Raw genomic sequence first — 27,637 nt, 5'->3', positions numbered from 1 at the left:
GATGTGTTTCCCAGTTTTGAGATTTGTTTTCGTATTGGCAAAAAAACCAAAACCAACCAAACAAAAAAACTAATGAACCTCTTTCTGCTTCTGGCTTTTTTCTCTTTTTGGATTAGGCACTAGGTTGTTTTTTCAAAGCAGATTTACTGAACCAAAGGATGTGGAATTTTTACTTTTTCCGTCCTATTTGCCTTACAAAATTGCACACTCTGGTGGCTTTAAGTCAGAAGGCTCTTTTTTTTGGGGGGAGGGGGTATTGGGGTTTAAACTCAAGCCTTCGCGCTTGCTAGGCAGGCTCTCTAACACTTAAGCTCTTTCTGCTGTGATTATCTTGGAGATCTCGCTTTTCGCCCAGGCCGGTTTGCTGGAATGGCAGGAGCACTCCACCATGCCCAGCTTTTTTTCCAATGAGATGGGGTCTCGCTAACTTTTTCGCCCAGCCTGGCCTGGAACTGCCACCCTCAGTTCTCAGCCTCCTCTTTGCTTGGGGATGACAGGCGCATATCACCGCACCTAGCTCTCGGTTGGGGTGAGGTCTCTCGAACTGGCCTGAACCGCGTTCCTCGCGATCGCAGCCTCGGTTTAGTATGGAATGACAGGTGCCCGCCCCTCCACCCAGCTATTGCTGAAATGGGGTCTCAGGAACTATTGGCCCGGGCTGGCCTGAATCGCACTCCTCCCAACCTCAGCCTCCTAAATAGCTAGGATTACAGGCTGAGCCACCACGCCTGGCAGTCAGAAGGCTCTTAAGAATTAGAATGGTATTCCGAAAGCCTGGAGTTTTTGTCCCATTCTTCCTAAGACGGGTCCTGTATCCGGGAGTAAAAACCTCTACGTCGGCGCCTCCATTTCCTCAAACCCACGAGCTCAAATTTGTGCATTTCCTTCCGGGACGGAGGCTAAGCTCCACCTCCCACGGGCCTCTGCCCCGCCTGCTCGATATTCTGATTGACAGTCGACCTGGCCAATCAGCGCGCAGCGGATAGCGCGGCTGTGGACACACGCGCACGGTGCTTGTACTTATGATGGGAGTCTTCCGCGCGTGGGGCCGGGTCTTCGGTGGCTCGCGGCGGGGGTTGGGGACCCACCCACCGCCCGGGGACGCAGGCTTTGGCACCAAGGCCCGGTGATTATGTTCCCTCCCCCCGCCCACCGTACTGTAGGAGGCAGGCTAGGACTCGGGGAGGGCGTGTACGGGATCCCGACTCGGTACTCGTAGGTTCTAATACCGGCGCTGCTGTGTGACCGCCGTAAGCGGTTAACAGGGGACAGTCAAGTTTCAGACGGGACAGCCCGGGCGTTCTGAGTCCTTTTATAGAGGCAGCGGGATTGGGCAGAGCCGGGAGGAGCTGGGGATAGGCGGGACTGCGGGGAACCAATGGCTGCCCTATTGCTTCTCCCACCTGCTCCAGGCGGCAGCTGTCACCTCGAGGCTCCAGCAAACCGTTGGGGCCCCTAGGCGATCGGCCCGTCCCGGGGCTGCTGCGTACAGACAGCCTCAGCCGGGAGGAGCTAGCTGCTGTGCTGAGGGCGGCCGTGGTGGACCAGAAAGGTGAGGGGCGGGAGGGGAGCTTGCTGGGTCCTTGGAGGCAAATCTTCGTCCCGCTCTCAGGGTCACGTGGTGGGGTGAGCCACAGCAGCAAGGGGATGGGGTGAGGAGGAGGGGACAGGGCGCAAATCACTGGACAGCCTTGCCCACCGCAGGCGCAGGCCGGGGAGTTCTTGCAATGCTAAGTTATCGTTTATTGTCAAAACACAAGCTTTGGAGTCAAATCCAGGCTTTGTAAGCAGCTTGCTGTGTGGCTGTAGGACAATAATTTCCCCAAACCTCAGTGTTCACTTAACGATGTGTTCATTTTCTCAACTATTTATTAAACATGCTGTGTTTCAGCCACTGTTTTAGGCAGGCTACGTAGTGCTGAAAGAGGTAAACATGGTTCCTGCCCTCAGGGAGCCAACATTCTAGTGGGAGAAACCAATTAATCGGAAAAATAAGTGAGTTACTAGTGATCATTGCTGTGAATAAACTGAGACAGGGTGTTGTGATGGCAAGGGATTGTAGAAAGTGGGCATACATTGTACTGGGGATTCAGAACTTTCTGTAGTGTGACATTTGAACCAGGATGAGATATTGCCATACCACCCCGAACACGAGAAACAGCAAGTGCAAGGGCCCTGAGGTGGCAGAGAGCTGGGCTTATTTGAGGAACAGAAAATTCAGTTTGGAGAGGGGTTGGTAGTTCCTCAGAGTCATGGGGTTGGTCACAAAGCTAAATGAACAGTAAGTGCTTTCGAAACTCTTACGTGCTGCATAGAGGTTTTGCTGATGTTCACGTGTGTTTCAGGACCCCTAGTGACACTGAACAAGCCACAGGGGCTGCCAGTGACAGGTATGGATGGGGGTCAGGAAAGGTAATGTAGTAAAAAAGGGTTTGACATCTCTGAGGGAGGAAACAGTGGAAGGGGTTGAAGCTTGGCCTCTGGGAGATCTGACCTTTTCCTTATCCAGGAAAACCAGGAGAGCTGACATTGCTGTCAGTGCTGCCAGAACTGAGCCAGTCCCTGGGGCTCAGGGAGCAGGAGCTCCAGCTTGTCCGAGCACCTGGGAAGTAAGTGATGCGGAGGGGGAATTATTTAACAGCTACCATATGTAAAATTCCTAGTTGAGTTCCTGGCATGTGGTACACACTGAGCAGTTGGTGGTCATTGCTATGATATTTGGCTTTGAGCTCCCTGGTAACTAGGGCAAAATGAGAAACACATTAAGCTATGTAGACTTCCAACAAGGGGAAGCCTTGTTTCTCAGGAAGTTTGGGTTATTGTCCTGGTGTTACTGCTTTGCCCTAAATGAGACAGTGTTTCTTCTCTAGGGGTCCCGTGAGCAAGCCCAAGGGACTAACTTGTGATTTGTCCCCTTCCTCCAGGGAGACCTCTGGGCTTGTTCTGCTCTCCAGTTGTCCCCAGACCACAAGCCGCCTCCAGAAGTTCTTTAACCACTCAAGGAGAGCACAGAGACCCACAGCAACCTACTGGTGAGAGATGAGGGGAGGCTGAGGGTGGTGTGGAGGGGGCAGCAGGTCATCCTGTGACCTCCTCCTGCTCTCTCTCAGTGCTGTCACTGATGGCATCCCAGCTCCTCCTGAGGGAAAGATCCATGTGGCTTTGGCACTGGAACACATTGATGGTGTCAGTCTCGTGAGTCGGGGAAGAGGTGTCCCTTTAGATGTATTACTATGTAGTGGACTGTAGGATAGGGAAGAGGGGGTTGGCTGTCTTATCCTGTCATAGATGAGTCACTGCTGCCTGTGCTGTGTCCGTTGGGAGCAGGGAGGTCTAGGTATAGCTCCCAGGTGTGGATCAAAACTTGTTCATGCTTGGCTGGCACCACAGGTAGTTCCCGTGAAGTCCCCATCCCGAAAGAACATCGTGGAAGGTGTCAAGAGGACCCTTAGCCACTTCCGTGTGATGGCCACAGGCTCTGGCTGTGCCCTGGTCCAGCTACAGCCAGTGACAGGTGGGTCAGAGCCCCAGCCAGCTTTTGGAACAGTACTTAGCATAGGGAGCCCAGGGGGTGAGAGGAAGAGGGGACTCACTGGCAGCCTGGGGAGCATCTGATGGACCCTGAGGATGTATGTGACCAGATCCAGCTGGAGGTTGCAACTCCAGGCTTATACTCCACTGTTATTACCAGCAGGAGTGAGTGGTCCTGGTCCCAGTAGCTTCAACCATTTGGGGTTGATTCCCACAGGACAGGTGGATTGCCAGTTCTCATTGTCCTGTTGTGCTCACGTGCCCCTCTCTAGAGGCAGAGACCATCTCACTAATCCACCTAATCCAGGAATGGGGTGGTCTGTCCTCAGGGGAGGAGGCAGGGCAGTACTGGGTAGACAGTAGGAACGGCTGCCCACCATCTCCTATCTCCCTGTCGCCCAGTGTTCCCCAATCAGCTGCAGGTACACATGATGCTCCAGCTCTGCCCTGTGCTTGGGGACAGCACCTATGCTGCTCGCGTGGGCACTGTTCTAGGCCAGCGCTTCCTGTTGCCAGCTGAGAGCCGCAAGCCCCAGAGACAGGTAACCGTGCCCATGTGCCCGTCCAGGGTGGGGTGGGGATGATGAGAGATCAGCATCTCCACATGTAGCTATGTAGGTTGGGACTGGGAGGCATCCTCTTGGCTTCCAGAGAGATCTACCACTAGCTTACTGTGTCGCTTAGGCAAGTGATATCCCCTCTTTTAGGCCTCATTCTGTCCACATGGTCAATAATTTCTAAAAGCCCTTCCAAGTTCACCATCCTTTGAGTCTTTGTGGTACAAGGGGTGCAAGAAGGAGTATGTAAGGATTAGGGTTCCTCTACAACTCTGACAGCCCCAAGTACTGAAGTCTAGCACAGTGATTTCCTCGTGGTAAACCCAATGAATGGGAGTGGAGTAGGAGTGCTTTGTTCCAGGCAGTTACTCGACACCCAAGCTGCTGCTGTCTAGCCAGACGCTTTCATGGGCCAGGTCTGGAAGCAACACACCTACTTCCACTTCCACTCATGCAAAAGGTGCAAACTGCAACGGGCTGGGCATAACAGCTGTATGCAGGAGATGTGAATCCCTGACTAGTCTCAGTGTGTGTGTGTGTGTGTGTGTGTGTGTGTGTGTGTGTGCATATATATATATAGAGAGAGAGAGAGGGAGAGAGAGAGAGAGAGAGAGAGAACAGCAGCTGTGGACCAGGGGAGGAAGAAGAGTGCCTCACTCCCATTCCCCTTCGAGCTGGTGTCCACTGGCTGGAACACAGGTGGTTGAATGCAGCCATGCCTCTCCCACTCCAGGTCCTGGATGAAGTCCTCCTCCGACGCCTGCACTTGACTCCCTCCCAGGCTGCTGAGCTGCCCTTGCACCTTCACCTGCATTGTCTTCTCCTCCCAGGCACTAGGCCCAGGGATGCCCCCACCCAGCTTCTGGCACCTTTGCCCCCTTATTTTTCTAGGACCTTGCAGTGCCTGGGGCTCTGCCCACAGTAGTCCTCCCTCTGTGCCCAAGCTCCCAACTGGAAAGCAGAGGGGAGCACGGGGAAATGGTCTGTGGCTAGTTCTAGGGAGAACGGGCTCCGTAATCAGATCCTGGCTAGGCCACTTTGTGTAGCATTGGGCCAGTGATTTCTCTTGGACTTGAAGTAATAAAACTTACTTCCTCATAGTCTGGTTTTGAGGTTTTGCTGAGAAAGGAGATGTTTACCATGGACTGTATTTTGCTCAATTGAGTATCTTTTATTTGGCAGTTCTCTTGAAATTCTGGACAGGAGGAGATGTTAGGTTTTTTTTTTAAACTGTGGTAAAATAACATAAAATTTACCATCTTACTCATCTTTCTTTCCTTCCTTCCCCTCTCCCTCCTTCCCTCTCTGTTATGGGGTCTCTCTGTGTTGGCCAGCCTGGCTTGTAATTCCTGGGCTCAAGTAACCTTCCTGCCTCACCCTCCTGAGTAGCTGGGACTGCATTTGTACCATCATACCTGGCTGTCCATTTTAACCACTTTATTTTTTTAAATTGTTGTGCTGGGTGGGGGTACATTGTGGCATTTACAAAAGTTCTTACAGTATATCAAATACATCTTAACCACTTTAAACTTACAGTTCTGTGGCATTAAATACATTCAGATTGTTATGTACTTAATAGAATATGCAACCAGCACCACCATCCATCTCTAGAACTATTTTCGTTTTGCAAAATTGACTTGGTGTCCACTAACTTGCTATTTGCCCCACTTAGCCCGGGCAGCAACCATTCTGCTTTCTATCTATGACACTGACTACTCTACGTACATGGTCTAAGTAGAGATGTTAGATCTTTTATGTTAAAACATTGTGAAACAGAGCCAAGTGCTGGTAGCTCATGCCTATAATTCTAGCTACTCAGGAGGCAGAGATCAGGAGGATGGCACTTGAGGGCTACTGGAGTGACTCAAGTAGTAGAGAGCGCCTGCCTAGCAAGTGTGAGGCCCTGAGTAAGCTGTAGTAACACAAACAAACAAACAAATAAATAAAAAGCGTAAAATATCTGGGCACCAGTGGCTAATACCAGGAGGCAAAGGTCAGGAGGATTACAGTTTGAGGCCTGCCTGAGCTAACAGTTCTAGAGATCCCATCTCTAAAATAATCAGAGCAAAATGGACTGGAGGTGTGGTTGAATAGGTAGAGCACCTGCTTTGCAAATGGGAAGCCCTGAATTAAAGCGCGAGGCCGAGGACCACCAAAAAAATCCCAAAAAAACAAAATGGGAGTGCTTCTGGGTATTTAGTGCTTATTTTATTTTAAGGCTGTGTATTTGGTTTTCATAAATTGTTCATGGAGGCTCATGAACATCCTTGTCCAGCTTGTGTCATGTCTTTGTCATCTAGAACCCCAGCTAATTGGACCATCTCCTAATCTTTTCTGGAGTTTATTAGGTTATTCCAACAACTGGAAATTGCCAGGGACTTTTACTCCTGGATGTGTGGTGGTTGTTATTTTGCATTACTTTGACTACCCTATTTATGTTTTTTTTTTTTTGATGTACTGGGTTTGAACTCAGGGCCTCATGCTTGATAGGCAGGTGCTCTACCACTTGAGCCACACTCCCAGTGCTTTTTGTGTTGAGTATTTTCAAGATAGGGTCTTGCAAACTCTTTGCCCAGTCTGGCTTTGAATCAATCCTCCTGAATAGCTAGGATTACAGGTGTGAGCTACTGGCAGCTGGCTTATGTTGGTTATTTTTGAGACAGGGTCTCACTTTATTCCTTTGCTAGCCTAGACCATGATCCTCCTCTCTGTGCTTCCCCACATAGCTGGGATTACAGGTACAATGTACTCAGCCATTGGTTGAGATGAGGTCTCTCTTTGCTGGGGCTGGCCTCGAACCTTGATCAAACTCCTGAGTAGCTAGGATTACAGGCTTGTGCACTGTGCCTGGATTCCTTGCCTTTTTAAGTTGTACAACATTATCATAATTAACATTCCTAAGTAGTATACTTCATTTGGTCTATTTTTGACGTTTCTGTAAGTGGATTCATGCTGTATGTATTCTTTTGTGACCAACTTGACCAATGCATTGGCTTTCTAGAGCTGCCCTAACAAATGGCCATAACCCTAGTGGTGTAAAACTGAAATACATTCTCTCAGTCCTTAGGGGAAAAGTCCAAAACCAAGATGCTGATAGGGTCACCTCCTCCCCTGATCTCATCCCCTGGTTCTGGGTTCCCATTGGTGGCTGCCGCATACCAACCTCTGCCTCTTTTTCTTTTTTTGTTTTTGCCATGCTGGGGATAGAACCCAGGGCCTTGTGCCTGCTGAGTCGTAGCCCCAGCCTCTGCCTTCATGTTCACATGGTCTTTGAAGGAATTAAAACTAGACCACACTGACATATTGACTGTTTAAGATAAAGCTGAAGGCTGGCAGAGTGGCTCAAGTGGTAGAGCACCTAACTAGTAAGCATGAGGCCTTGAGTTCAAACCCCAGTACCTCAAAAAACAAAACAAATGCAGGTACAAGAAAATCACTTTGACCTTTGTGCTGTTTCTTCTCTTTCTCTCTTTGAGGCAGGGTCTTCATATGCACCCCAAGCTGAACTCAAACTCAAGAAGGTCTTGCCTGAGCCTCCTGAATGCTAGAATTATAAGCTGTACTGTTTCTTAAAAGAAAATGAGAGCAAGGCACAGTGGCTCAACACCTCTAATCCCAGCTATTCAGGAGGCAGAGATTGGATGAAGGTTCAAGGACTACTTGGGCAAAGCATTAGCAAGATCCAACCTCAATAAATAAGCTGGGTGTCACACCTATTATCCCAGCTATGCAGGAGGCTGTAGGTAGGAGAATCATGGTCCAAGACTGGCCCTGGACAAAAACTCATGCCTATGCCTGAGAAGTAACTAAAGCAAAAAAGGGCTGGAGGTGTGGCCTAAGTAGTAGGGTACGCCTAGTAAACACAAGGCCCTGAGTTCAACCCCTCAACACCACCAAAACAGAGCAGATGAGATTCCCTGTGAAAGATGCTCTCCCTACACTGACAAAGTACAGCATCCTTCTCAAGGCTGAAAAGTTGCCGGGCTTTGGTGGCTCATGCCTATAATGCTAGCTACTTTGCAAGTGCAAAGCCCTGAGTTCAAACACCAGTCCTACTGCAAAAAAAAGAAAAAAGAAAAAAGAGGGCTGATGGAATGGCTCAAGTGGTAGAGCACCTGACTAGCAAGCATGAGGCCTTGAGTTCAAACCGTAGTACCATCAAAAAAAAAAAAAAAGCCTAAAATGTTAAGCTGTGCACCGGTGGCTCACACCTGTAATCCTAGCTACTCAGAAGGTAGAAATCAGGAGGATCGAAGTTTGAAGGCAGTCCAGGCAGTCCAGGAAAATACTTTGAGAGACCCTATCTTGAGAAAACCCATCAAGAAAAGGGGCTGGTGGAGTGGCTCAAGGTGTAGGCCCTGAGTTCAAATTCTGTCACTGAAAAAAAAGGATGAAAAGGTCAAGGGATAACAGAGTGGGGCTCAAGTGGTAAAGTGCTTGCCTAGCAAGCATGAGACCCTTAATTCAAACCCTAGTACCACCCTTCCCCAAAAGAAAGCCTTTCCACATTATTTTGTTGCAATTGAGTTGCTCCATAACTCTTCTTTGTCCAGTCTAGTATTGCAAGTAACTGACTCTTACTGCCTTTTTTGAGTCTTCATTCATGAGGGCTGCATGTCTTATCAAACTTACATTAAATAAATTTGCATGCTCTTCCATTAATCTATCTAATTTGTCAGATCCAGTTAAAATCCTAGGAGGGTGGAAGTGGAGTTTTTCCCACCTACACCTTCTGTCATCTCTTCTGACACAAGGATATTTGTCAGTGGATTTAGGGTCCACCTAGATAATCTGGGGGGATGATCTCATTTTGAGATGTCAATTTAGTTATATCTGCAAAACTTTTCTTACAAAAGGACACAGTCACAGGGCTTCCATTCAACCCACTACAACTATGAAATGCCATACATCTTCACCTGGGTGAGGCTTATTGGATACCCCATTCTTAGATGGCTTTGGCTCCTGGCTGAGGAGCAGACAGACCCACACCCTGTGGAGAAGGGGTTTAGACAAGGTCATTCTTCCCCGTCTCATCAAATGTTCCTTGGTCATTAGATGGCATTCTGCCGGCCCTGTTTAACTTACAGAGTTAGACTCCTGACGGTCAGCAGTTTTGGTTTTTTTTTTTTCTTTTTGTGGTACTGGGGTTTGAACTTAGGGCCTCATGCTTGCTAGGCAGGTGCTCTGCCACTTGAGAGCCAGCCCTTGGTCAGCAGATGTGACAATGTGTCCCTGCCTTCTACTCAGTGCCACATGATCTTGGGCAACCACATTCCCTTTTTCAGACTCAGTTTCCTCATCTGTATAGTTAAGATTGACACCCCCCCCGCCCCCCACCCTGAGTCCCTGAATAGGAATCCCTGTGTCTGTCACTAGGTAGGAATTCTGGGCCTTGCTGCATGGAAAAGTTGCTAATGGCCTCTAGTTCTTCCCTGGGCCTTGGGGTAGTGGGCCACAGTCTATCTGTTCCAACAGCAGTGGCACCAAGCCCAGAATATGTCATTTACTCCTTTTTATTTGACACTGGAGCCACGACAGAGGCAGTGAGGGTCAAGAGCAGGGGTTTCTCTAGCCTTATATCCTCCATTCCCCCAGCCTATGGAATGCAGAACTAAGGGACTGTAGGGAGCCTCAGCCTCTTCACGGGGCACGCCTCCACCTTAGGTTTGCTGCAGAATCTGCCTTTGGCCTTGACCTTCCTGTGGATGCTAGGCAGAGTTCCAACCTCAAAGGGCGGAGACCACAAGGCACTTCCAAGATGGGGACCCTGAAGGTGCTGGGGAGCAATGGCCTCAGTGTGAAAGGACGGAGAGGGGAAGCGATGATCAGGAACCTGTCTAGGAAGGGGGTTCTGAGGGGACAAGCCCTTCCTTGGAGGCACTGGCTGGCCTGGAAGCTACACTCTGCCTGTGTCCTCCAGCCCTGATCTCAGTGCTAACACTTCCCACAGGGTATGAATCACAGTTTGAGGCCCACCTTTCCCAGCTTCAGGATGCGGGGTGCCAGCGTAAGTTCAGGGTTAGATGGGAGGGCCATCACAACCTTGGCTGTAGGTAGAGTCATCAAGGCCTTGCCTGTGGTCGACAGGGCCGTAGAGCCCACCAGCTTGCTGTACTGCAGTCTGAGGACCTGGCCTTGGGGTCGGAGTTCACAGGAAGAAGGTAGCTGGGTCTTGGTTTGGAGCCTGGGGAAGTGGGAAGGGGCTGTGGGAGCAAGGGAAGCTGTAAGGGCCTGGCGGCAGCAAAGCTGACCAGCTGCCCCACAAGCTATATGAAGAGGGTGGGGAGAAAAGGGGCAGGGCAAAGAAAGATGGAGCCCTCCCATTTCCTCCTCCAGAGGAAGTGGGCAGGACACAAGGTGTAGAGTCCAACAGACCTGGGTCTGCATCTCTGGATGGCCCCTTCTGAGCTGTGCAACATCGGGCAACTTCCTTGAACTTCCTGCTGCCTCGGCTGCAAAGTGGGAACAAATGGCAGCTACCACACTAGGTGCTGTGAGGACTAAGGGAGTTGGTTAGGTAGTGGCACAGTGTAAACAGTTAAGTGCTTTACAGGTATTAGCTCTTTTCCCCCAGAAGCCACTCTGCGTGGAGGCAAAGGCACAATACTTGAGAGAAGCACCCTGGGACTGAGGCCTGGTGTCTTTCAGTATAACTGCCTGGTAGGGTTACTACTTTGGAAGGGACTATGCATTTGGCTGCATATTCAAAAATCCTTTGTGGGCTGGTGGAGTGGCACAAGTGGCAGAGCACCTGCCTAGCAAGTGTGAGGCCCTGAGCTCAAATCCTAGTACCATCAAAAAAAAACCTTTGTGAGCAGTGACTTTTACTTGCTATTGGTGTCCCTTTGGTGGGAGGGCAGATCCAGGTGGTTGGAAAGGGGTTGGAAGAAATTACCTTGGATGCTTGAGGGGAATGGTCTTACCCAGGGCCTGGGGATTTTTCAGACTCAATGCGGGCAGTCTGTTCAGGAGGTGGGATCATCTGTGTCCACTAGCAATGTTCGTGGTGAAAATGTGGCCTGTCCTGGTGCTGGGTTTGGATCTTGCTTCTGGAGGATGGGGCAGACCAGGGATTTGGCACTTTTTGCCTTGCCTTTCTTCCCCTTTCCGGGAACCGAGGTGGTGGCAGTGGAGTTTGGCTTCTCACTGTGCCCCAGGCTTCTGGCCCCAGCAGCTTTCCTAGAAGCTGACCTGTGGGTAGAGGTCCCTGGTTTCTTGCCTTCCCCAGCGCTTCGCTGGGTCAGCAGGTGGGGGAGCGCTGGGCGGACCCCCATCCGCCGATGACTCATTGCCATGGGCTTCTTGATGGTGGAACCCTCCACCAGAAGCTGGATGCCCACATACTGGGGTACCTCCACGGCAGGCTGTGGACAAAAGGAGACAAGGTCCACTCAGACAGTGCAATTAGAGTCACAACCTAGCAGGACTTAGGGCACAAATGGATGGAACCAATTTCTGAAATACCTGATAAAAGAGACATTTCTGGGATCAGAAATGGGAAATCCATCTCTATCCTCTGAGGGGTCCACCCAGCGAGTCAGAGCCCCAGGGATTGCTGACCCAGAGGAGTTGGAATCCAGTCATGCCCACCCTATTGCCCTCCTAGGCTGCTCCCATCGCATGTTGGAATGTGCGTGGCTCTACTCCACAGGCCGCTGAGGAATGACAGCTTCCTGAGCTGAGCCAGTCACATTCTCTGGAGAAAGAATTTAAGTTATGACGCCCACACAGATAAGAGGCTTAGAGCCAGCCTTCAACTTCATGTGAAACCAAGTTCTGGGGGAGCAGAAACGAGCCTTAAAGAAGGCAGGGGAAGTCCGATGAACTGGCATGGGCCATAGTCCCAGCTACTAGGGAAACTGAGGCAAAAAGAAGCACTTGAACCCAGGGGTTCAAAGCCAGGCTGGACAACTCTGTCTTTAAAGAAAAAAAAAAGGAGGGTGGAGGGTGGGAAATGGGAGGGTAGCTCAGTGCTAGAATGATTGCCTACGATATTCGAGGCCCTGGGCACAGTCCTTGGTACCATCAAAAAAGAAAAGGGGGGAAAAATAGCATTCTAGAATCTATCCAAACATCAGAATCACTTGGAGCTTGATAAAATACACCCAGCAGAGCTTCTAGATGGTCACAGTTGACGAGAGAGGGCTCACCTGCAGAAGAACCTCAATTAATATAAAATGAACAGTATAATTAGAAATTGATCATTTTGCAGCTCTAAAACAATAGGGGTATTAAAACAAGCAGAAAGGATGAAAGGAAACTATAATTTGCACACCAAGTGTGACCCTACAAAGTGGCATGGTTCAGCTGTGGTTTGTCCCCAAGGCTTCTTGTATGGAAACATAAGTCCCACTGTGAGGGTAGACACTTAATCCAACCACGGTGTTTAAAGTGGGGCCTTTGAAAAATCGTATGTTCTCCCTCATATGTGGACATTAGATCAAGGGCAAACACAACAAGGGGATTGGACTATGAGCACATGATAAAAGCGAGAGCACACAAGGGAGGGGTGAGGATAGGTAAGACACCTAAAAAACTAGCTAGCATTTGTTGCCCTTAATGCAGAGAAACTAAAGCAGATACCTTAAAGCAACTGAGGCCAATAGGAAAAGGGGACCAGGAACTAGAGAAAAGGTTAGATCAAAAAGAATTAACCTAGAAGGTAATACCCACGCACAGGAAATCAATGTGAGTCAATGCCCTGTATAGCTATCCTTATCTCAACCAGCAAAACCCCTTGTTCCTTCCTATTATTGCTTATACTCTCTCTACAACAAAATTAGAGATAAGGGCAAAATAGTTTCTGCTGGGTATTGAGGGGAGGAGCGGGAGGGGGCGGAGTGGGTGGTAAGGGAGGGGGTGGGGGCAGGGGGGAGAAATGAACCAAGCCTTGTATGCACATATGAATAATAAAAGAAAAATGAAAAAAAAAAAAAATAAAGTGGGGCCTTTGGAACATGATGGTGAGGGTCAGATAAAGGCATCAGGGCGGAGCCCCGTGACTGAAGCCCATAGCTTTGTAAGAGGGACAGAAACCAGACAGCCACCACCATATGCACATGCCTCCTTGTCTGTCTTTATCTGTTTCTGTCTTTTTTTTTTTTCTTGTGGTACTATAGTTTGAATTCAGGGCCTACATCTTGAGCCACTCCACCAACCCTTTTTTTTTTTTTTTTTTTTGATTTTTTTGAGATAGGGTCTTGTACATTATTTGCCTGGGCTGGCTTTGAACCACAACCCTCCTGATCTCTGCCTGCTGAGTAGCTAGGATTACAGGCATGAGCCACTGGTGCTCAGCTCTGTCTCTCTTTTTAATGTAGTGCTAGGGATGGAACCCAGTACCTTGTGCACAAGTTACACAAGCACAAGTTAGCACACCCCCAGTGTCTCCCTGTCTCTTGACAAGTGATGCCTTGTGCCACCTCTGGACTCTGCCACACTTCTGTGGACTATGTCACACTGCAGAACTTTGTCAGCAAGACCAGAAGAAGTAGATGTAGCTCATTGATTTTGTATCTCTACAACTCCCCCCACCGCTTCTTGCCTTCATTTTGGTGGTACTGAGGTTTGAACTCAAGGCCTCATGCTTGCTAGGCAGGCGCTCTACCACTTGAGCCACTCCATCAGCCCTTTTTTGTGTTGAGTATTTTCCAGATGGGGTCTTGTGAACTATTTGCCTGGTCTGGCCTTGAACCGCAATCTTCCTGATCCCTGCGTGCTGAGAAGCTAAGAGACTGGGGTTTGAACTCAAGGTTTCACGCTTGCGAAGCAGGCGCTCTACTACTTGAGCCACACATACAGTCTATTTTGCTCTGGTTATTTTGGAGAGGTGTCTCACAAACTTATTTGGCCAGGCTGGCCTTGAACTGTGATCCTCCTGATCTCAGACCCCCAAGTAGCTGGGATTACTAACTAGGTGTGAATCACTGGTACCTGGTTGAACCTCTTTGCTTTATAACTTACCTAATCTATTGTATTATGTTATTAGCAACAGAAAATGGGCTAATATACAAAGTAATTAATAATTGAAAAGGGAAAGATGAAGCTTCTAATGAAGCTATCTGGCAGCAACCACTTTTATTATTATTATTATTCATTTATTCACATGTTCGTACATTGTTTGGGTCACTTCTCCCCCCTGTCCCCTCCTTCCCCCCTTGCTTCCAGGCAGAACCTGTTCTGCCCTTATGTCTAATTTTGTTGAAGAGAAGATGGCAGCAACCACTTTAGCCCAAAGTCAGATTTAGCATCTCTAACAGTATGTGCCTTGTGCTGTCACATGAGGTATCCAGCATCACCTCTGAAATGTTTTTGCCAAAAATGTTTAACCTGAACCTCATCAAGCTGTTTGACCTAGCTTCTAGTTTATAGGACATTCAGGTAACAGAAGACCAAATTAAACACCACCACAAGGAAACAATCAGATGAATCCAGAATGTGGGACACTTCTACAAAACAAGCAACCTCCTGGTCCCTTCAAACGATCCAAACGATGGGACAAAAGCAGTGGAGCTGTCCTAGATTAAAAGAGATTAAAGAGACAAAACCACCACGGCAGGGCATGAAACTTGATTACATATTGGACTAAAAGGAAACAAAAACAAATCAGCACTAAAAGACAACTGGGGGAAAGAGGAGATTTGACAAATGCAGATGCACAGTCCCCAAGCCAGACATGGTGGCCCAGTCTCCGAAGGCAGGGCCTCCTATGTCCATATGCTTGCAAAACTTTCCAGGGGATTCTGGTCTGAGAACCCCTGCAGTACAACGGCAGCTCTCTCCTTGGCTTTGTCATCATAGATCACTGCAATTATATTTCCTTATTTACATTTTTTGAAGGCTGCCATGTTCAAGGCACTGGGTTCAAGTCCCACCACCAGAAAACAAACCAAAAATCCCCAAAAACATTTTTTTGAAACCAATACACCAACATATTAAAGACATGATCAGTAACTGTAAGAGACACAAGGCCACGTAGGTCATGTGATCAGCACTTTCCTTCCCTGTAGCCAAACCTTGTTAGATGCAGAATCCTCATCAGAAGGCACTAATGGACTGGGGATGTAACTCAGTGGTAAAGTACTTGCCTAGCATTCCAACCACACACATACATACACACACACACAAAGCAATTAAATTGCCATAACAAATTACTTTCACAGCTCAGAAATCCTTAAAATTTACTTTTCAAACTCCTGCAACCAGATTCAAACCTCTGTTTGGAATAAGATGAGTAAAATAATAATAATAATAGCTGCCACTACTTAGTAATTAACTCTTACTGTATGTCAGGCACTTTACAGGCACTGCCAATTTATCATGACACTCCTGACAACTTTACTAGATAATAACAACACAAGCTAAAACTTGTGTATCGTTTTTGGTGTGCCAGGCACTATTCTAAAGTACTTCGCTTACTACATCAACTCCTTTAATTCTCACCACCTGAATTAGGAGCTGTTTTTATTCTTGCTTTACAGATGAGGAAACTGTGACCTCCTAAAGACTGGGAACTTGTCTAAAGTCATGCAGCTCACGGTTCCTGAACAGGAATTTGAACCCAAGGAGGTCCCAGAGACTGAAGATACTTTCCCTACATACAAACTCATTGCAGTGCCTCATCTCAGGAGAAAGACGGTAATATCTTCATTTTACAGATGAGGAAACTGAGGCCCAAGGAGGAGAAATGGCTATACTAAGACACACTGGCAGGGCCAGGCCTTGAACCCACGTCTCAAACTGACTCTGACTGCAGAGTCCTGTGCTTCAGGGTGGGGCTGCCTGCGAGAGGGAGTGGGTCTCCTGGGGTCATGTCTGGGGTCAACCACCTCACCTGCTTATAGATGAGCTCAAAGGCTCCCGTGTCACAGTTGCGATCCAGCCGCCGGTCGATGACCACGCGCAAGGTGTCCGCTTGCACACCAGCACAGAGACGGGCGGTGACTGCTGTGGAGGGTGCCATGGTGGGGCTGGCATTGATCTCGATCAGCCAGGGCTGGAAGTCCTCACCAAACACAAAATCTGCACCATAGAGCTCAAAACTGGCCTTCCGGCACTGCACGGTGTCCTGAGAGGTCTGCAGTGCATGGATCACAGCAGCCTTCATGCCAGGCACAATGACACTGGCCCAGGCGTTCGTAGCACCTGACTCCTGTAGATAGGCCTGAAACTTCTGGCTGGACCACATGTTGTCTGGGGGCAGCATCGGATGTCGATGGCACGAGGTCTCCAGGTGCTTCTGTATGGAATTGTTGCACAGATGCACCGAGCTAGGGCAGAGGGAAAGCTGAGGCTCAACCCTGTATCCCCCACTCAAGCTCAGGGGACAGGCAAGTTCTGGGACCAGCTAGGATGTGAGCTCTTGAGAGCTGGGATCTTGTTTTGTTCCCCACTATATCCCAAGGGCCTAGAACCACCTGGGGCACACTTTTTTTTTTTTTGGGTGGTACTCAGGGCTTGGTGCTTGCTAGCAGGTGCTCTACCACTTGAATCACTCCACCAACCCTGGGGCACAGTCTTGATAAGCTTCTGCAGGATGGAATGATAGGTGGGAGAATGGAGGGCCTGCTCGCCTGCCTGTCAAGTCCATACTTGGAACCATGTTGGTACAGGATTCCACTGCTCTGTAGTTGCCTGTTTGTGTACCAGATCCTCACTAGGCTGGGGGCTCATGAGAGGTGTGTGGGCCGGGGAGGGCGTACTTATCCAGGTTCTTCAGGGAGAAGGGCTGTGTGGAGAAGCGAATGTAGCTGTCACGGTAGAACCACACAGTAAGTGGGTTCCAGTCAGTCACCAGGAACCACTGTCTCAGGTCAAACTTGGTGCCAAAGATGAGCAGGGGCCGCTCGATATACTTCTGCACCACCCACTTGCCATCCTTCATCACCATGGGGTTGCCGTCCACCAGCTTCAGCATCTCCTCCAGGTGATCCATGCATACAATGCCTAGAGGGAGAGGAGCGAGCAGGGACAGGGAGGTCAGGCTTGGGCTGGGAGCAGCACCAGGGGACCAAGGTATAAGACAGGATTGTGTGGGGAAACCTGCCTCCCTCAATCAGAAACTCCCTTGGGAAAGCTGAGAATTTGCTAAGGATTTTGAGTTTTTCCAATTACTAATTTTATTTGATTGAGAAGGAATGTATGAGTGGATAAAAATTAAAATAGTAATGGGCTTTAAAAAAGAAAAAGAAAAAAGATGCAGGTGCATGGTGGCATGCACTTGTCATTCCAGCACTTGGGAGGCTGAGGCAGAAGGACTACAAGTTCAAGGTCAGGCTTGGGCCTGGCTCAAGAAGTAGAGGGCTTGTCTAGCAAATGCAAGGCGCTGAGTTCAAACCCCAGTACTGCCAAAAAAAAAAAAAACCCCAACAAAGTTTGAGGCCAGCCTGGGTTTTATAGGGAGTCCTGCTCTCAAAAAAAAATATGCACATTATTTTGCTCCAATAGCACAATATAAAACAAAAATTAATATAAAAGTATATAAAAATACATCCCAGGCTGGGGGTATAGCTGAAGTGGTAGGGTGCTTGCCTAGCATATTTGAAGTCCTGGTTCAATCCCCAATACCACAAAACAAACAAAAGAAACCTCTCTGCAGAGGCAGCCAATTGCTGCTTCTGAGTCTTTCTGGATATCCTTCCAAATTATATGAAAGTAACGTATGCCTCGGTTCCTCGGTTTCATGCATGAAATTAAAGCATGTCAAGCATTTGGAATAAGCCTTGGCATATAGTAAGCACTCAATAAACGTGAACTGATGTCATTATTATTCAGGATAAATTTCTAGCCAAATATTTGCTGCTCCAAGAGCATGTCATTTTTCATTTGATGCTGGAAATTCTGGCAGACTGAACAAACATATATGTGATTGTGTTGGCCCAAGTCACACCCAACACTCTCAGCTGACTGCTTAGTCGCTCCTAGGTAGAAAATGGCCAGTAAGTATGTGTGTACACATATATTTATTTTTATTTTATGTTTCTTGTATTTTTATATTGCTATTTTATTTTATTTGTTGTTCAAGAAGGTTTAGAACTCCTGAATTCAAGGATTCTCTTGCCTCAGCCCCCTGAGTAGCTGAGAATAGAGGTGTGTGCCAGATGCACACCACTGTGCTTGGACTGTTTTTTTAGGGGGTACTGGGGATTGAATCAGCTTGGACATGCTAAGCATGCACTCTACCACTGAGCCACACCTGCAGTCCTACTTTATCTCTTGTACAATGAGCATACTCATTGTTACTTAACTACTTAACTACTTTTAGTAGTTACTTAAATACTTAACTACTTTTAGTTAAGTATCTTATGCTCATAAGGCATCATTTTAATGCTGGTGAAAATCAGAATTATGAAACACACACTAGGAAATCAATTTCATACCTTTCTTATTTAGGGCTCCAAACAGCCTGATCACCTGCCCATGGCACAGAGACTTGTACCTAGTTCCCAGACCAGATCCATCCTCAAAGGCCAGATTGATCACCAAAACTCCCAAGAATATAATACCTTGTGTAAGAAAAAATTAGGAATGTTCATAGGACCTGACTTGGTGGTACATTCCTATAATCCTGTAATTCCTGCTTCCTGAAGCAGGAAGACCTCGAGTTCCAGGCCAGCCTGGACTACAAAGTGAGACCCTGTCTCAATACCTCTGTCCCCCAAAAATATTTCAGAGAGGCTAGGGACATAATTCAGTGATAGAATGCTTGCTCCTCAGTTTTGCTCCTCACAAACAGAACATACTATTCAGGCCTTTGATACAGACATTTCATTTCTAGGGTTGGGGATGTAGCTCAGTGGTAGAGTACCTTATAAAGCACGTGCAAAGCCCTGGATTCAATCCCCAGCACCAGAACAAAACAAAACAAAACAAAACAAAAAAAGAAATTTCATTTCCAGTAATTTATCCTAAAGAAATAAATGAAAAAGGCCAGAAAGCTATATGCACAGAATGTTCATCACAGTATTGCTTATAGTAGCAAACAATAAAAAAAGGAAAAAAATTAGAGCCTGTCTAAATATCTGTCAGAAAAGGGTTAGATGCATCCAAACTAGACAATGCAGCTAGAAGGCCAAATGAGGTAAAAAAGTACATACTGTACTTTAAAAAAATTCATTCTGGTGCAGGTTGTTCACACCAGTAATCTTAGCTACTTGGGAGGCTGAGATCAGGAGGATGGCAGTAGAAGGCCAGCCTGGGCAAACAGTTTGTGAGACCCTCATTTCCAAAGTAACCATAGCAAAATGAACTGGAGGTGTGGCTCAAATGGTAGAGTGCCTGCTTTAATAAGCATGAACCTCTTGAGTTCAAATCCCCAACCCCCGCAAAATTCAAGAACAGGTAGTAGTAATCTGTGATATTACAATTCAGGATGGGTTACCATTGTGGGGTAGTAGAGATTACCAGGGAGGCATGGCAAGGGGCTGTAAGGTACAGGTAAGTATTGGATTTCTTAATACTGGGTGCTGTTTACACAAGTGTGTTCACTTACCTGTATACATACTCACAATGTATACCCTTTTCAACAAAGTTTATCACTTCAATAAGGGTTTGGTTTTTTTTTTGCGGTACTGGGAGGTTGAACTCAGGGCCTTGTGTTTGCTAGGCAAGCCCTCTGCCACTCTACCAGCCCTTTTTGTGTTGACATCTTTAAGATAGGGTCATCCTTTATGCCTGGACCATGATCTTCCTATTTGTGCTTCCTCACATAGCTGGAGTGACAGGTATGGACCATAGTGCCTAGCCATTGACTAGATAGGGGTCTCACAAATTTTTTGCCAGGGCTGGTCTTAAACTGTGATCCTTCTGATCTCTGCCTCCTGAGTAGCTAGGGAGGCTTCAATAAGGTTTTATAAAAATGGAAATAAAATGTTAAAATTTGGTGCTAGATACATGGAGAGTCACTCTATTAATCTATTTTAGTATATGTTCAAAATTGTCCATAACAGACAGGCATGGTGGAGTGGCACCTATAGTACCAGTTATTTAGGAGACAGAGAAAGAAGTATCACTTGAGCCTAGGAGTTCGAGACCAGGCTGGCCCACACAGTGAGACCCTGACTCAAAGAAAAAGTACCCATAAAATAAGTTAAAAGAAAGAAAAAAGATGGGCTGGCCAAGTGGCTCAAGTGGTAGAGTGCCTGCCAACTAAGTGTAAGGCCCTGAATTTAAACCCAGTACTACCAAAAAGAAAAAAAGATCTGAAGCTGGGAGAGGTGGCACAAGCCTGTGGTTCCAGCACTTAAGAGGCTAAGGCAGGAAGACTGTGAGTTCAAGGTCAGCCTGGGTTACATGATTAGGCCCTGTCTCAAAAACACAAGGAATAAAATAAATAATAATAAAAAAAGGCCTGGTATACTGCAATGCAGTGATCTCCAATATCTAATGTTAAGAAAAAAGTTACAAAACTGAAGAGTTATACTAACAATTGATGATTATAGAAAAATCTAAATGAAAAAATAAGGCCATGGTACAATGTTTTAAATAAAAAACATTCCAAAACAAAAAAATAAATAAATAAATAAATAAAAAACACTCCAAATGCACAGAGAAAAGTGTAGAAAGGCATTAAAAGGCTAATAGCAGGGGGGAGGGGGAATAAAGGAGAATGATGGAGGGGGTAAATTCAACTATGATATATTGTAAGAACTTTTGTAAATGTCACAGTGTACCCCCACTACAACAATAATAATTAAAAAAAGGTTAATAGCAGTATCTCTTAGTGAAATTAAATGTGGCTTTTGTTTAATTTTACTTTTCTGCATTTTTTAAACAATAAACACATTCTCATAATAAAAAAACAACACAAAAAAAATTTTTTTTTTTGGTGGCATTGGGGTTTAAACTCAGGGCCTTATCCTTGCTAGGCAGGCGCTCTTACCACTTGAGCGACTCTGCCATCCCTTTTTGTGTGGTGGGTTTTTTGAGATAAGGTCTCACAAACTATTTGCCTGGGGCTGGCTTCAAACCGCCATCCTCCTGATCTCTGCCTTCTGAGCAGCTAGGATTACAGGTATGGGCCACAGGTGCCCAGCTCCAACACAACCACTTCTAAGGTATAAATAGGAAGGAGGGGCTGAGAGTTTACCTCAATGGCAGGATGTTTGCCTAGCATGCTCAAGGTCCTAAATTCAATCCCCAGCACCACAAAATAAATAAATAAAACCTGGGCTTCATGGTCATGCCTATAATCCAGCGAGTTTAGCAAGTTCCAAATCAGCTTGGGCTACATAGCAAGACCCTGCCTCAAAAAACCAAAATGAATAAATAAAAATAAAGGAATTCAATGCTGGCTTTGAGGTAACATTCCAAGAAAAGCATCACAGTGTTTGGAGCTATAACAGCTTCACCTGGCCATGAATACACTCTGCCCTCAAGGCAGTATTTGGAGAGATCTGGTGCCAAAAGTCTCTTGTCTACTTCTCAGGAGGCTTCAGGAACTCCTGGTGGGACTGAGGTTTGAACTCAGGGCTTCACACTTGCAAAGCAGGTGCTCTACCACTTGAGCCACACCTCCAGTTCATTTTACTCTGGTTATTTTGAAGATGAGGGTCTCACAAGCTATTTGCCTAGACTGGCCTCCTACTGTGATCCTCCCGATTTCAGCCTCCCAAGTAGCTAAGATTACAGGCATGAGTGCCCAGCACCTTCTGCAGTCTTTAAGGTGGACTAAGGCCTCACCCCAGCCTGCTGGCTCTCCTACTCAAATTCCATTCACACTTGGCAGCTAAGTAGCACCTATATGGCAGTCACTCTGCACAGGCCCAGGATCTAAGTGCTGTATATGTCTTATACTCTCAACCCTCTGCGTATGTATTGGATCCAGGAAAGGTTAACTAACCTGCCCCAGTCTTACAGGTAAGTAGGAGGCAGAGCTTGGATTTGAACTCAGGGGGTCTGATTCCCAGCATCCATGTCCTTTACCACTGTGCTACAGCCCATAAGGATGATAAGCAAGTGCTTGTGAGTGTTACCAAACACACCTAAAGCACTAATCCCAACTCGGGGCAGGAAGGAGGGGCTGGCTTCACCATCTCAGCAGTCACATTTGTCCTAGCACCATGCTGAACTTTGAATGCATTCCTGCATTTAATCCCCCTTCATGGGAGGCATTTGCATCATCCCCACTTCAGTTAACTAAGGTTTAGAGAGGTGGTCTGACTTGCTCAAGGCTATATAGATTATTAGTGAAAGCTGGAATCTGAAACCATGCAGTTCAACAGTCTGCACTAAGAATCAGGGCTCCCTGGCTTCTAGTGGGGGATGCAGATCATGGGGTGCTGGTGCAGGAAGCAGGGACTGACCCCCACCTCTTCCACGGGACTTGGCTCCTGGCTTCACGATCCAGATGTTTCGATCCCCCTCCATGTCCATCTGGGGTATCACGGTCCGTAGTTGCTGCAGGATGTCCTCACAGCGCTGGACCTGAGTGTCGAGGTGCTTGAGTTCTGCCCCCTCGCTGTGGGGAGATGGTGGAACTTGGGCAGGGTAGGGCCTGGGGAAAGGTGGGAGGACAGGACAAAGGGAGACATAGGCTCCCCTGGCCATGGTCCAACCAGCCTTGGTCATGCCTTCCCCCCATCCCCATGCTCCTGACCTGCCCAGAGTACAGGAATGGGGAAGGCTGGGAAAATTCCATTTACTTCACACACACCCTATCAATAGTCCACCTGCTGCCACCTTCCTATTAAAACTGCCTTTGGAAAATCATTCCAGCTCCTGGTGGTGGGGCACCACTGTATGCCAGGCATTGTGTCAAGGGACTTCCATATATTATCACTGATCCTTTCTACAGCACTGCTGGGAAGTATTCCTTGTCCCATTTTGGGGAAATGTAAACTGAAGCTTAAAGAGTTAAGGAACTTGCCCAAGACTAGAGTTGAGGGACTGAGCCAGGATCCAAATGCCTGATTGACTCACCTCCTGGTGCTTTTGGGGGTTTCATCCTCTCCTAATCTGGGCCTAACATTCGTTGATGAGTGGGTCCCCTGCCCAGTCTGTATACTTCCCCTAGCTCTGTTGCTCTTCCTATCACACACTCTCCTCTGACATATGCTTATTTGGTTATTGTTGTCTTCCTCCACTAGCACTTGGGTTTGAATCCAGGCCCTCAAGAATGCTAAGTATATGGGCTGGCAGAGTGGCTCGAGTGATAGGGCGCCTGCCTAGCAAGCACGAGGCTTGATGAAGGGCCTCGGCAATGTCTTCAGGAATATTCACACCTACATCCTAACCTTATAAAGTATCTGGTCAGTAAATTTGGGAGGAGGCCCAAGAAAGTATCACCTGGGGGTTGCAGGGGCATGAGTAACTTGAAAGAGAATATTCAATATGATTTTATATTTAGGGAAAACAACGGTATTTTTGTGGAAAGTCAACCTTTCTAAAGGTCTGATAGGTTAAGCATAAATTTGCTTTTAAAAGTGGAGAAGCACAGCAGTAAATAGTTAATGAATTAACGCTAATCACCTGTACTGTACCATCTGCTTTATGATGCAGTAGTTTATGTAATTCTGACTTCTGGAAAGTCCTCACAGTCCACTCTGGAAATAGAAAGGACTCATGTGCTTTGCATCTGATATTCTAACTCAGCTTTGATAATTCTTCATTTAAGAAAGCCGTCTTGCTGGGCACCAGTGGCTCATGCCTGTAATCCTAGCTACACAGGAGGCAAAGATCAGGAGGACTGGGATTTGAAGCCAGCCTAGGCAAACAGTTCTTGAGACCCTACCTCGAAAAAACCTATCACAAAAAAGGAGTGGCTGAAGGAGTAGGTCCCTAGTACCACAAGAAGGGGGGGGGAAGGGAGGAAGAGACAGAGGGGGAGGGAGAGAGAGAGACAGGTGTGGCTTTTCTGATTATGTCGTTCATTCAGTTTGCTCATCAGTTCTTCAGCTTGCCCCACTAGGTACTTAAATCCTTTTATTAACACCACCACTAGCTGAGCCCTTTAGCACTCTCACCTGGCCTGTTGCAAGCCCCCCACCTGGAGCTGTGTTCCCCAACCCCAGAAGAGCAGGGACTGTGCTTTGGTTCTGGAGCCTGCACAATGCTCAGCATACAAGTGATGCTAACAAGTGCTCGCTGTGTGTTCTCCTGCCACCAGGGCCCTGCATGCTCCAGCCTCTCCTGCATGTCTCTGCTCAATGGTTCTCTCTACAGAAGTGCCAGGCTCTTCTTAATCCCTCCACTGCTCAAGAACCTTTTCCCAAAGTGAGTTCTAAAGACACTACCCCTTTGGCAGAGGGGGTGCTGGGGTCACATAAGTACAGATAGATTTGATGCATTCTCTCTCTCCCTCTCCCCCTCCTGCCCCCATGTCTCTGAGGTTCACATCAAGAGGTTCTGGATAGTCCTGCATCAAGAAAGCCTGTTTAATTAACTTTGTTTAACCCGTATCTTTCAAACGCGATTGACCACAAAAGCCCTTTTTCCACCTAGTTTACCTCTTTTACACAGCATCCTGTGCTAATTACCTTTGGGAAATGGACTCCAAGACAAAATCTAAATGGCTTCAATTCCTACTTGAGTGGACACTATGAATCCATGCTGAACTCATAATACAAATTATCCTGTCTCATCTGACCTTCCAGGCAGACATTATTTTTAAATCTGTTTTTGCATTTGAGAAAAGGAAAGTTTTAAAAGATTCATGGTGTCTCCAAGGTCACAGAGCTTGGAAGAGCAAAGCCAGGACTTGAATTCAGGTCAACCTGGCATTCCAGGCCATAATTTTAGTCAGTGCCCATACTAAGTTAAGAGCCAGGAAGTGGGCTGGTGGAGTGGTTCAAGTGGTAGAGTGCCTGCCTAGTGAGACCCTGAGTTCAAATCCCAGTACTTCCCCTCCCCCACAAAAAAAAGAAAAGAAAAAAATCACACACACACACACACACACACACACACACACACAAGCCAAGAAGAGTGGGTTGGACTCCATCATGGAACCAATGGGAGCCCCTGACTGTTGCTGAGCAGGAGAGCAACAGGACAAACAAAAGGAGGAGGAAGAGGCTTAGGGAAGAGATGAGGGCTGTGCTAGATGGATAGAGTCTGATCCTAATCACCTGCTTACACCCCAAAGCCCTGGCTGCAGGGGTACTCACTGGACTACTTGATAGTAGCGCTGGAGGAAGAGGGACCAGCTCGCATGGCTGAGGTAGAGCGGAGCCTCCAGCTCCTTGTCAATATCCGTGTGGGCCAGGTTGCTGAGGTGTTCCTCACATGCACACAGAGCCTCATCCACAAATTCTGAGGACACTGTCACTGGCTTTTTTTCTTGTTTCTTGGGGTGCTTGTCTCCTGTAGATACAGGGCAAGTAATGTGACATACATTCTTTCACCTGAAACATTGCTCTGACTTCACCTTTGGCTTCCACTGTCCCAGGACTCCTTACTCAAGGCTCCACTCTCAATGTCTCTTCAGCACTTACAGCCCCAGCACACATGTGCAATTTCTCTGTCCCTGGGACCTCTCTTGACCACAATGCACCTGAAAACCCTGGCCTAGGTGAACCCAGACATACATAAAACAAAATCTGATAGGGTTTCTAAAAGTCCCAACCCACACAGGAAATCCAGACTCACCCCACAATCCTTAAGCCACAAAGCACTGACCTCCATGTCTAATGCCAGTATGCAGAGGCCCGACACACCCGAAAGTTCTAGACAAGAAACTGACCCCTCAAAGATCCTCAGGCACACCTCCAGCCCTGACTCACCCCTGCACATATGCAATGCTACAAAAACTTTACGTATGGTGGGTGGACATGCCTGTAATCCTAACTGGGAGGTTGAGATCACGAGAGCCACAGCTGAGGCCAGAATGGGCAAAGTTTGTGACACCCCAACTCCAAAATAGCCAGAGCAAAATAGACTGGAGTTGTGGCTCAAGTGATAGAGCACCTGCTTTTTAAGCATGAAGCCCTGAGTTGAAACTCCAGTCCCACCAAAAAAACCCCACCAAAAAAACAAACAAAAAAAACTACATATGAGATCCTAAGCCCCCTGCAGCCTAACCCTCCCCCCAAGCCCACCACCACGGAAGCTTGATTGCAGGGCCCCTGGCCATACAGGGCCCGATGCCCCTGAATCCTAGCACACAAAAGACTTCCTTATACTTGACACACACAGGCCAGGAGACAGCAATGGGGAGCCCTCCTCTGGAAAAGGCAGGGATTTTCCTCCTTCCAATAAAGCTGTCTCTTCCTTTCCACAATTCCCCTGGCTGAGGAGCTCCTGGATTACAGGGCTAGTTTAGGAGCTAAATCTAGAGAGGGGAAGGGCAAGCAATGGATTGCACCCAAATACAGAGGGTTCCTGGGTCCCCTCCACTCTCAATGTTCCTTATGTTTAGATACAAGGGATCCTCAGGCCACCTGTAAGCTGCCAGGTTTCACTGCTTCCTCCTTCATAGAGACCTGAGCTCACTCCCATAAAAGGGATGGACCATGTCTACTTAATTTTCCCTCTCCAGGATGATCATTCACCTGCCAGGCCCATGTGAGGGTTGATCAATTAAAAAATGGAAAGGAAGATAAGTGTGTGGGTGACTGAGACAGAAGAATGGATGAGTGAGTGGACTGGAGGGTAGACAGGATGGAAAAGTAGGTGGAAATATGGATAGATGGATTTGTGGAAGGAAAAATAGAAAGGCGAGAGTGCACAGATGGACACTGTGGACCTGATGGCAGGTAGGTGAATGAGGAGGTCAACAGTAGATGGATGGGTGGATGGATGGATGAATGAGTGTGTGAATGGGTAGATCAGTGAGTAGGCAGGTAGGTAGATTGGAACAGATGGATGAACAGATGAGTAGACAGATATATGGACAGGTTGGTGGGAAGAGGTGCTGGCTGGTCATATGGATGTGGGTTATATATAAGTGTGATAGAATAGCTGGGTGAATGGATGGGAGGAGAATGGGTGGGAAGTTGAAGTAATCACAGCACTCACCTGGGGCCTCTTCTTCCTCTGCCTGGATAGAGTATGACTTCCACTCAGACTTCACCACCAGTTTGAGAACGTTGCGGGCAGCTGTCAGCCAAAAGTCCTCTGCTCCCGAGGCAGGGGATACCCTGCTCAGCCCCTAGGCTAGAGGCCTGTCCTGGTTCCGCAACCTGATCATGACTTGCCCCATTTGGATCCGGAACCTTAATCTACCTTTTCTGATTCTAGAACCTGGCTCCTATCACTACTGTAGAATCAGACCCAGAATGTAGCCAGAGTCAGCGCACACTCGTCCTTAGAGTCTGGCCTTGGACCTGTCTTCTCACCTCTTTCTTCTATTCCTCATCTACTTTTTTTTTTGGCACTACTGGGGTTTGAACTCAGGGCTTCACACTTACTAGGCAGGTGCTCTACTGCTTGAGCCACCCACCAGCCTCATTCACTTTTGATGAAGTTCTAGGCTTTTTGATGGTTCTTAAGCTTTTGATGGTGCTTAGGCTAGAATAGCCTACAAACTAGACCTTGCCCGAGAACTATTTCAGATTTGGAATATAATTTAAAACCTAGCATCTAATCTGGATCCAAATTCTGACCTGAATTTAGAA

General features: G+C 47.5%; 2 protein-coding genes across 17 annotated transcripts in view; one reads left to right on the top strand and one right to left on the bottom strand.

The window, feature by feature from the left end:
* The first annotated feature begins 973 nt into the window (after positions 1–973).
* On the top strand, positions 974–19,014 carry Rpusd3 (RNA pseudouridine synthase D3). Of its 2 annotated transcripts, none has more exons than XM_074044377.1 (9): positions 974–1,126; positions 1,413–1,552; positions 2,346–2,390; positions 2,510–2,609; positions 2,925–3,032; positions 3,111–3,195; positions 3,391–3,514; positions 3,934–4,073; positions 15,569–19,014. In XM_074044377.1, exons 1-9 carry the CDS (start codon positions 1,023–1,025, stop codon positions 15,581–15,583), a joined length of 861 nt encoding a protein of 286 aa, XP_073900478.1. In that variant the 5' UTR covers positions 974–1,022; the 3' UTR covers positions 15,584–19,014. The 2 variants fall into 2 exon arrangements, with proteins under 2 accessions (XP_073900478.1, XP_020020244.2); XM_020164655.2 differs by lacking the exon at positions 15,569–19,014 and adding an exon at positions 4,822–5,188.
* The window catches only part of Ttll3 (tubulin tyrosine ligase like 3), a 29,791-nt gene continuing 7,664 nt past the window's right edge, over positions 5,511–27,637 (bottom strand). For 4 of the 15 annotated variants that reach the window (XM_074044358.1, XM_074044361.1, XM_074044359.1 and 1 more), the window contains exons 7-16: positions 27,039–27,137; positions 25,190–25,385; positions 22,397–22,581; positions 18,467–18,592; positions 16,790–17,033; positions 15,922–16,357; positions 11,280–11,452; positions 10,464–10,540; positions 10,065–10,291; positions 5,511–9,864 (exon numbers count right to left, since the gene is read on the bottom strand). In XM_074044358.1, the coding sequence (XP_073900459.1) occupies positions 9,700–9,864; positions 10,065–10,291; positions 10,464–10,540; positions 11,280–11,452; positions 15,922–16,357; positions 16,790–17,033; positions 18,467–18,592; positions 22,397–22,581; positions 25,190–25,385; positions 27,039–27,137 (1,928 nt within the window). In that variant the 3' untranslated portion in view covers positions 5,511–9,699. Of the gene's footprint in view, positions 9,865–10,006; positions 10,292–10,463; positions 10,541–11,011; positions 11,453–14,226; positions 14,606–15,921; positions 16,358–16,789; positions 17,034–18,466; positions 18,593–22,396; positions 22,582–25,189; positions 25,386–27,038; positions 27,138–27,637 lie in introns of those variants that run through there. The other 11 variants (XM_074044369.1, XM_074044370.1, XM_074044371.1 and 8 more) reach the window with 8 other exon arrangements.

Source organism: Castor canadensis, chromosome 10 (genome assembly GCF_047511655.1).
Source record: "Castor canadensis chromosome 10, mCasCan1.hap1v2, whole genome shotgun sequence".
NCBI lineage: Eukaryota > Metazoa > Chordata > Mammalia > Rodentia > Castoridae > Castor > Castor canadensis.
The sequence above is the reverse complement of the archived record's forward strand: the minus strand, read 5'-3'. Positions and strand labels throughout refer to the sequence as shown.

Bases quoted from the DNA above. Each gene is read 5' to 3' on its own strand.
- Rpusd3 (XM_020164655.2), top strand. From the start codon at position 1,023: ATGATGGGAGTCTTCCGCGCGTGGGGCCGGGTCTTCGGTGGCTCGCGG. The intron at 1,553-2,345 runs GTGAGGGGCGGG...CGTGTGTTTCAG, and splicing joins GGCCGTGGTGGACCAGAAAG to GACCCCTAGTGACACTGAAC. The intron at 4,074-4,821 runs GTAACCGTGCCC...CTCCCACTCCAG, and splicing joins GCCGCAAGCCCCAGAGACAG to GTCCTGGATGAAGTCCTCCT.